The sequence below is a fragment of the Cryptomeria japonica genome, chromosome 2 (assembly GCF_030272615.1).
Source record: "Cryptomeria japonica chromosome 2, Sugi_1.0, whole genome shotgun sequence".
Lineage (NCBI taxonomy): Eukaryota > Viridiplantae > Streptophyta > Pinopsida > Cupressales > Cupressaceae > Cryptomeria > Cryptomeria japonica.
The window spans coordinates 159394186-159404079 of record NC_081406.1 but is presented as its reverse complement, the minus strand read 5'-3'; the positions used below and the strand labels follow the sequence as shown (position 1 = coordinate 159404079).

The window sequence follows — 9894 nt, the reverse complement described above, 5'->3', positions numbered from 1 at the left end:
TGTTGGCACGCCCCATCGCTGTCCGACCACTTCAGCACGTGCTAAATGAACAAGCATTGCGTAAGATCAAGAGCTTATCATGGTAAACATGGTGTAATCGACGGTTCAGATTACTACATCTGGCAGAAACCATATGTGTACTACGTGATCGGCCTGCCGAGCGAACAACAAGGTGACAGGTGTCCTTCGCTTATCGCGTCGCTACTGGGACGAAGCGGTTTCCTCCCCGATAAAAAGCTTTCCATTAAACCGATCCCCGTTCCCCGTTCTACTACTCCCGGTAGCCCGTTCTGCATTCCTTAAGATTGCACTAGAACGATCTTCAATGGAAGGGGAAGCGGAAAGTTGTGGTGACCGGCCGCGCAAGGCGCTAAGATTGTTCGGCTTTGATGTCACACAGCGCGCCGATGAAGAAGAGGAGGAAAGCAAATCTGACGGGGTGAACGGCAGCGATTCAGTCTCGGAGATCCGAAAGTTCGAGTGCAAATTCTGCTTGAGAGAGTTTGGGAATTCGCAGGCCCTGGGCGGACACCAGAACGCGCACAAAAGAGAGCGTCAGAATGCAAGGAGAGCGCAGATTCAGGCCACCCGTAACGCTGGGACTCTCAGGACTCTCGCCACCACCCATAACGCTGGGACTCTCAGGACTCTCGCCACCACCCATAACGCTGGGACTCCCACGGCTCTCCCCACCTCCCCGCTGGGCAGCACCTTCTACAACGGACTGCTCAGCCAGCATTCTGCCCGGTTGACCGCCGATAACCTGAATGCATCCGGTATTGCACCTCTGCAGATCTCAGGCTACCAGCAGCTGCAACCGCGGCCGCCGAAAGGTTTACCGGGATCGGCCGGTGAGCCGTTACGATCCGCAACATTTGGCCCGTCATGGTTCTACGTTGGGCAGCCCGCCCAGTATGTTTATTCCTCGTCCACGGCCCTGCCCGCAGAGCAGATTTCAAAAGGAGAGGGCGGATTTTGTCAGCCGCCGGTTCAGCCTCTAGTACGAGGATTTGAAGGGGGTTTCGAATCACAGGCCAGATTTCACCAGCCAGCAAATCGATCTCATTGTAGAGCTGATGAGAGTGGGTTAAATCTCGACTTAGTTCTTGGTAGCACAGCACCCTAAGTGCATTGGATGGCATTTTTGCAAAATTTGAAGATTGTTTTCATAAGACAACTGGGTTTATCCCATTAACTGGAGAATCCAGCCAGTTCTAGAAGAAGAAAGATAATCATTTTGGTGATAGAAAGACGGTCTAGTTTTCCACACTTTAAGCAAACTAATAGATTGGATGGTCGAGAAATCAAACAGGATGTACAGAATAATTCATGACTGTAACTTTTTGATATTTACATAGGGAAAGCTAAAGACCCAAGAACTCAGATGTTCTTTATCCCTATAAGTTGCTCTGCAAAACTCGAATCCTTGGCGCATGATGAGCTTTAAATGTATTTCTATCATTGCCGTAAAATCGCTCAATTCTCCTGCTTTGAATCAAATTTTCAATTGACAATGCAGGGAAATTAAGCGATTCATCATGCCATCAACGTGAAGTACTCGATTGCCCGGGGCCTATGGAACTCAAGGACATTTTACAATTGTCTGTCTGTAACTGTACAAATTTAAAGTACTTAATAACATATTTACCATCTGTGTTGTCTCTCCGATAGGAGATTGAATTGTTTATCAATGATGAAATTAAGTTATTATGAAATTGTTCTATCTTGTTTTTGGATTAGATTATATGGGTGCTTTTTTCATCAACATTTCAGATCACACTCTAGAATTACAATCTTCTCTAGCACTCTTCATGATGATCCCCTTTAGTACTCTCCTGAATCACAATCTCCTCTAGCATTGTTCATCATGATCTCCTCTAGCACTCTCCAGAACAATCTTCATCCTCACGATGGAAACATTGATGGATAAAATTCTAACACAATCAAATCCACAACAACCTTTGAATAGTAGACTTCCCTTCAAACAAATTCTTGAAAAAGATATACAAATTAGAATTTTATCAAAAACAATTATTTTAATTGATTGAATACAATTATGAAAGGAGATGGTCTTGATTATACCATCTATCAAAATTCAAATTAAAAAAAATAAAATAAATACAAAATACCCCTCGATAATTAACTCATTACTCTTAAATTATCATTAAAAGAACTCTGAAAAAAATCCCTTTCACAAGGGACTGCTGGCAAACCTAACCTATACGATGCATAATTTTAAACATTTGAAGTTCTCAGCGGAATAGGAGAAGCTTAGATGGCTGGCTTTCACCGTCCATTAAATCAAGTTCCCTATGTTAAAAAACAATATATATGTTTTTGTTTGCATGTGATCAAACCTGATCCATCTCGTTCTTCTTATCTATCAGAAAATTTGCTTTGACTATTGAATATGGCTCTTGGGCCCTGTCCAACTGTGTCAATTGGAGCCCTTGTCCTCTTTTCTTCGTCGTACGTTATCATCTGGGAGTATGAAGAATTAAACTAACTATTAGGAGCCATACGATCAAAGCAAGTCGAATGAGGATTAACCTTGAGTTCCTGTGATTATATCTTTCATGGAAAGAGGTACATTTGTTTTTGTTAGATAAAAACAGTTGATACGGGGCACCCGGGGTACATGTCGGAGCCTTGCACTTAGCAAGACTTGATCTTTGGTGGGTTCATTTGGAGCATTCAACTTCACCAATAGACCAAGGGCCCATTGACAGCCTGTTTATATTTGGATACAATTCAGTTAAATTTTATGTTTCTTAATGTTATTAAATAATTGTAATAAGTTAACAAAGAATCTTGATATCGTAGATTATATTTTTCATGTAAAGAGCTACTCGTTTTTTTTTGTTTTTTTTGTGGAAAAAAATTACACACAATCGAATCCAGAAAAATACATTAGAACATTTGCATTGTTCATATGGTAAGAGTGAAGTCTTTTATTTTGATAGAATTTTGTCAAATTTTATGTTTCTTAATGATATCAGATTTCCACAATCTATAATGTAATTGCTATTATTTGTGAATTTGATTGTATGCAATTTTTATGTTTCTTTTGAAATATGACATGATGTATAACCTTTGTTATCTATTCTATTACATACACCATCAGAAATTTAGATAGGAATTTGTTTGTTGAAGGTATGAGAGATTGGATAATGGTTCAAGGAGAGATGGCCAAGAGACTGATTAATAAATTGGAAGGAGAGTTCATTTATATAAATATTTAGTATGCAATTTTTTGAGTAAGTTTATCTTAAAATGTTATTTAGGGTTTATAAATACAACTTTTTTTTATGGATAGTAAAGAGCACATTGATATTTTGGGGTTATTGTCTTTTCTTTGTTCTTGCTTTTAATATTTTTGATTGTTATATAAGTTTGATAGATTTATCTCCACCATTAGAGTTTTAGTGAGCCTAAATTTTTTCATCAATATGAAAGAAATAAAATATTTGGCAACATTTATTACAATACAAGAAAGAACTACAAATACAATTTTGATTAGTGAATCCTAATTTTGAAATGCTACTAATTTAGATATTAAAATATACATTAGTTGAATAGTCTTGGTAAATTATGACTAAAGTGATATTTGTATTAAAATATATAATTTGTTACAAGTCAATGTGTGAATAATAAATAGTTGATATATATTTTTTCTCGAACTATATATCAACTATAAATTTTAGAATAACCTATAAAGAATTCTTTTGAAAAATCAAACAAAGTAAAAATAATTTTGTTATAATAATCTAATCATTTGCACAATAAACCTATTGAGAGAAAAATATGTTAAAAAAGTATTTAGAATGCACAATGCAAAATAATAACAAGCATGCCACAAGATGACACTAGATGTGTCTTGGGAAGGCCCTATCAAGGAGAAGCTAGTTTTAAAAGTACTCAAATATTTAATGTATTAACTCAAGAAAAAGACTACATTGTATTTATTGAGTCTCCATGCAATGCCTCTAAAGAATCAATCACTTTAGTTGTATTACTCCATTAGAGTGAACAAATAAGAATCCTGGAGACACATCCTAATCCATGCTTCTAAATACGAATCCGACAAGCGATGCTTGATTTAACCTTAGCTAGCAAACCAAAGGTCATAGAAGACATCCTCAATAACTACTCATATATGCTTTCTTTTATAGTAAAAAAATTATACAAAACCACTAAGCGGTATTACATAATCCATGTGTCTTTAGACCATTAGCTAACAAAACCATGATCCCTACATTTACTCTTTGTTAGTAATTTTTTCCATTGTACCATGTTTTTCCAATGCTAAACACACATTAAATATTTATTGTAATATCACATGCATCATACAAGTGGCTCCAATAATATATAATCCATGTGGTATCCACATCTCTAAGATGCACTACAATTTAAATATTTATTTTTATAATTTTAGAGTTATTATTTTATGCAAACTGTACAACACACCTTTCCTAATATTCTTGGATATTTGTTGTATGCTTTGCATAAGGGATCAAGAATGAATTCAAACACAAAGGGAGGTCTCCCTATAAACAACATGTACCAAAAAAAATAAAATTCCATGTGATCTATCTTGATACTTACTATATAAACCAAGGTGACCATTATCTCAAAAATATCTCTCATACTCCATCATGCTAAAGAAAAAAATGTAGGATCTTGTTCATAGGAGATACCATACTAATTATCACTTAGAATTATGATTAAAATCTTATCTCAATAACATAATTTAAAAAGAAACATCAAACATAATGGTAATAAATAAGAATGAGTAGCTACCAAGAACTCATCAACATAGCTAAAATAACAACAATAAATAGTTTCTAAGAAATCCAACTATCTATACCTCAAAAGAAGGACATACTCATTATAATAAGTAGGCCTTATGACATCAACATAGCCAATAACATACATGACCACTAGTTAGGCTATATATGTTCATAATTATTGATAAGTTTGTTAGAATGATATGTTGTCATTGCTGTCAACATATTCTTCTCTGTATTCTAATGTTGCAGTTAGATTGGATGAGTTGTTTTGGCCAGTGTGTTGCAAATGAGTTGTTGCGGTTTAATGGGTTTTGAGATAAGAATCTCTAGTTGATTCAATAGAAGTTTCAGTGGTCCACATGATTATTTGATCGAGTTGTGAGATCCAATATTATGGTTGATATTCAATTGTTTGTGTTATTCGATATTTTGGATTCTGCTCCACATTGCTCCAGAACTGCATAATCTTGGTTTGCGGATTTGGCATAGTTTTTGGGATGTTCATATGTATCCTCAATGAAGATGGTTCGTGATTTGAAGGTCCATAAGTGAATCTTTCAGTTTGACAGTCAATATAGTTGGTGTTCTTGAGGTTCGGTATAATGATGATGAAGATTCTAGTAAGCGATGATGTTGCAGTTGTTGCTATGGTAATTCACATTGCTTGTGGATGTTTATAGATTGTTCTCTATCCATGTTGATGGGCCACATTGATCGTTGTGTGTGTTATTGATCATTTTCTTGATCCCGTGGTGTTCTTTGTGTTATGCGACATTCATGTTGGTTATAGTGTGTTGCAAATGTTCGAAGAATAATTATTTTTTACGGTGTTGGTCTAGGTCCAAACTATGTCTTAGCTGACATTGTTTTGGTCTGCATGTATTATTGTACCGTGTGAGGTTATTATTTTTGTAATTTGTGTTGAGGGTTTAGCCGACCTTGAAATATAGGTTGATTATTTGTATAAGTATATGTAATATTCATGTGAGAGATGTATCTATGGGTGCAAACATTGATTTGATCTTTCATTAGCAGAGGAGAAGTGCAAAGAAGTGTGTAAAATTGTGAAAGGGTAGAGTTTGTGTTTTTGCTTAACCGGAATTGTAACTAGGCATGAGGAGATGTTATTTAATCAGTTCATGATCCTCTATATGTAATCCAAATGTTTCTATAAGGAAATGAGCCTTCCTTAGGGTTGCAACCCTTCTTGTTTTGTGATTTGAGTAGTGAGCTCTAGGCAGTGTGCCTGAATGCATGTGCATTCCCCATTGTAATATTTTCACTTACACCTAACAGGGTATTATCCCATTGTGGGTGGTTCCCACCATGGGTTTTCCCTTAACCGGGTTTTCCACATCAAAATATTGGTGTTATGTGTGTTCTTGATGTGGTAAATTGATTTATGCAATCACTATTATTTATTAGATTTGAATTTAAGTTTGAGTTGTGTAGAGTTTGTGAGAAAACTGATTCACCCCCCCTCTCAGTTTGTTGCATTGTTGCCAATGATTGGTATCAGAGCTAGATCCTCTAGAAGAAGCTTGATCGCTTGAGGATATCTAGAATGACAACCTTTGCTTTCAAGAAGGATAGTTTGAGATTTGATGGAACAAACTACACTCTCTAGAAGAACCGGATGGAATGTCATTTGAGATGCATCGGTGAAGACTATTAGAAGATTACTAAGAATGTGTATAATGCTCTTCCAAATGGTCCTCCTACTCTAGACAAGATTAAGGAATCTGAATTCAATATTAGAGATAGGGAAGCATTGTTGAATGCCTTGTCTGATTTTGAAATGACTAATGTGATGGATTTGCAGACTACTCATGAGATTTGGAAGAAGCAAGAGACTTTGTATGAAGGTGATAGCCATGTGAAAGTTTCTAAGTTGTAGAGCTTGAAAAGTAAGTATGAGATGCTGAAGATGGGTGAAGATGACAACATTACCTCCTTTATGTAGAAAGTGAATGAGTTGGTGTTGAACATCAGATGTGCCGGTGGACTATTTGAAGAATCTGATATTGCAGCTAAAGTGCTGAGATCCTTGACTCTTCCTTACAAGCATAAGGTTGTAGCTATTGAGAAGATCTAGACTGTGACAAATGTGACTAGAGATATGTTGATTGGTAAGCTTGTTGCTTTTGAGTTGAGTGAGTTTGGAGAAGCCCCTCCAAAATCTAAATCTGCATTTAAAGCTTCTATATTCGAGAAGCAGAAATATGATCTGGGAGAAAGTTCTACAAGGGCACCCAGATATGAGAAGGAGATGAGAGAGATTGGAGAAGAAGATGTTAGCCAGTTGAAATAATTGAAAGACAACTGAGAGGGGGTGGGGGTATATCAGTTGTCATAGATTACCAGAACTATTAGCAATTTAAAACTTTAATACCGGAACCCAAAACATTAATACCGGAATAGCATTTAAACCAATTAAGCATAAACAATAATCATAGAATAAAATCCATCCACATGACACCAAGATTAATACATGGAAAACTCGGTAAAGGGAAAAACCATGGTGGGAAGCCTACCCACAGTCAGACAATACTTCTGCAGTAAGTATGTGAATTACAATTAAGGGGCTCGCACTTGCAGGAAGGCCAACAACCTAGAGTGCATTGCTCATCACAAAAGGAGCCTCACTGATTACATAGAAATCCAGACTACAATCCAGAGAAGTATTGAACTACAAAAGATAGCATCTCCTATGTCTAAGTATAGTTTCAGTTAAGCTCAATACCGGAGGACTGAATCCTCTTACATAAACCCAATTCGATCTCCAATGATCGATCAAATCCTCTACCTGAATGATATTACATTATGCGTACATTACATTCCTTGACCATGACCTTTAACATAACCATGATGATCTACAATGAGATCTTACATCTATATATACAAACCCTTGACCATAAACAATTAGGTCGGCCACCAGATAAAAAACCAATTACATAATTACAAACCATGTCGGCCTTAGACCAAACAAATAATATCCAACACATAAGACATCCTGGAAACACATCGAGAGGTCCAATCCACATGTTACATTAAAGCTGATCCATAACCTAGATCAACCGGGACCTAGTATAGGTCCACACGCTACAACAATGATCTCCATTCGCCAAGTCTCAAACATGATCACCAATAGCATCCTGAAACTCCACCAGAAGCTGTACCAACACCACTTATGCAATTCATCAAGGATCTTTATCAAAAGCTCTATCAGTGAAACCCTCGCCGGAACCAAAAACTAAGCTTATAAGCAAGTAGGATAGCATCCGATCACCAGACCAAAACCAACTGATGAATATCATGAACAAGCCAATTCCATAACCAAATCATACCGGAGCCTACCGGATCATGCCGAATCCAAATCAACCAGAAACCACTCAACCTACCGGCACCAAAAGGGTGTCGGTAAAGCATCCAAACAACTAGTGTTGGCATCAATGAAAAAAAATCAATGCAACACATAATTAGTTCCACCAAATGGCCAACAATCTCCCCCTTTGGCATTGATGGGAACACTAGATGTGAAAAAACATTTAAGTACTAGGAAATGCCAAACAAGTCTCCCCCAATGGAAGACAACCAACAATCTCCCACATACAGCTCTGAATGTTAATATCTCTCCCCTTTACTTTTCTTATTCTTATTTCTCCCCCTTTGAATTTTTTTTTTTCTTTGTCTTTTTCACATCAATATCTCTCCCCCTTTGACATCAATGTCAGAAGTCTGACAAGAATATCAAATCAAAAACATAAACCACTGAATCACAAAGCTAACTACTCCTCCTGAGAAGTATCATCCCACATCGGTGCCAGAATGAATGGTATATCTGAGAATGCATGTCAGACTGATGCCAAACCACATCAATCACATCTCTACCAAAGGGGCAAAAACTCCCAATTTGTCTCTCAGGTACTCAAATGATTCCTTGGGCAAAGGTTTAGTGAAAATATCCGCAATCTTCTCTTTAGTGTTCACATAAACTAGTCTAACTTCATTTGCTTCCACCTTTTCCTTCAAAAAGTTATACTTGATAGATATGTGCTTTGTTTTAGAATGAAATACCAGATTCTTTGATATATCAATAGCAGTAGAGTTATCATAGTGAATAACTACCGGTACATCATAATCCACCTTTATGTGTTTCAACATTTGCTTCATCCATAAAACTTGTGTATAGTTAGTAGCAACAACAACATACTCAACTTCAACAATAGATAAAGAAGTACATGACTATTTCTTGCTGATCCATGAAACCAACTTCTTTCCAAAAAAGAAAGCTCTAGAAGAAGTGCTTTTTTGGTCATCAATATCTCTAGCCCAATCAACATCTATATATGCATATAGAGTAAAGTTATCATCCTTAGGGTACCATAAACCATATTTTGATGTACCTTGCAAGTATCTAAAAATCCTTTTCACCACAATCTCATGATCTTCTCTAGGATCACTCTAAAATCTTGAAACAATACAAACAACATTCATAATGTCAGGCCTAGTTTGAGTCAAATAAAGTAGACCTCCAATCATAGATTTGTATCTTGTACGATTTACCGTTGCAAAAACATATTTTCTTGTCAACTTCTCACTTGTAATCGTAGGAGTACTTACTGGTTTAGAATCTCGCATACAAAATTTGTTCAACAATTCCTTAACATATTTAGTTTGACAGATGAAAATACCTTTGTCAGTCTAAGTAATCTGCAACCCTAAGAAAAAATTCATCTCACCAATCATAGACATCTCAAATTCTTTCTCTATATTCTTAGAAAATTCTATGCATAACTTATCTTCACCTCCAAAAATAATGCCATCAACAAATACTTCAATAATCAGTATGTCATCATCAATGATCTTATAATATAAATTATTGTCAACATTGCCCTTAGTAAAACCAATCTTCAAAAGATATATACCCAACTTTGCATACCAAGCTCTAGGTGCTTGTTTCAATCCATATAAATCTTTCCTTAACTTGCAAACCATATTTGTATCATCATATAGTGAAAAACCACCAGGTTGCTCAATATAAACTTCCTCATCAAGATCCCCATTCAAAAATGCACATTTAACATCCATCTGATAAACCTTG

The 9894-nt window shown here is 36.3% G+C and overlaps 1 protein-coding gene across 1 annotated transcript; it reads left to right on the top strand.

The window, feature by feature from the left end:
* The first annotated feature begins 277 nt into the window (after positions 1 to 277).
* LOC131070553 (uncharacterized) lies at positions 278 to 1656 on the top strand. Its single transcript, XM_058006116.2, has one exon. The coding sequence runs from the start codon at positions 326 to 328 to the stop codon at positions 1124 to 1126; it is 801 nt and encodes a 266-aa protein (XP_057862099.2). The 5' UTR covers positions 278 to 325; the 3' UTR covers positions 1127 to 1656.
* Positions 1657 to 9894: the final 8238 nt, after the last annotated feature.

Coding starts and splice junctions, on each gene's coding strand:
- LOC131070553 (XM_058006116.2), top strand. CDS start 326: ATGGAAGGGGAAGCGGAAAGTTGTGGTGACCGGCCGCGCAAGGCGCTA.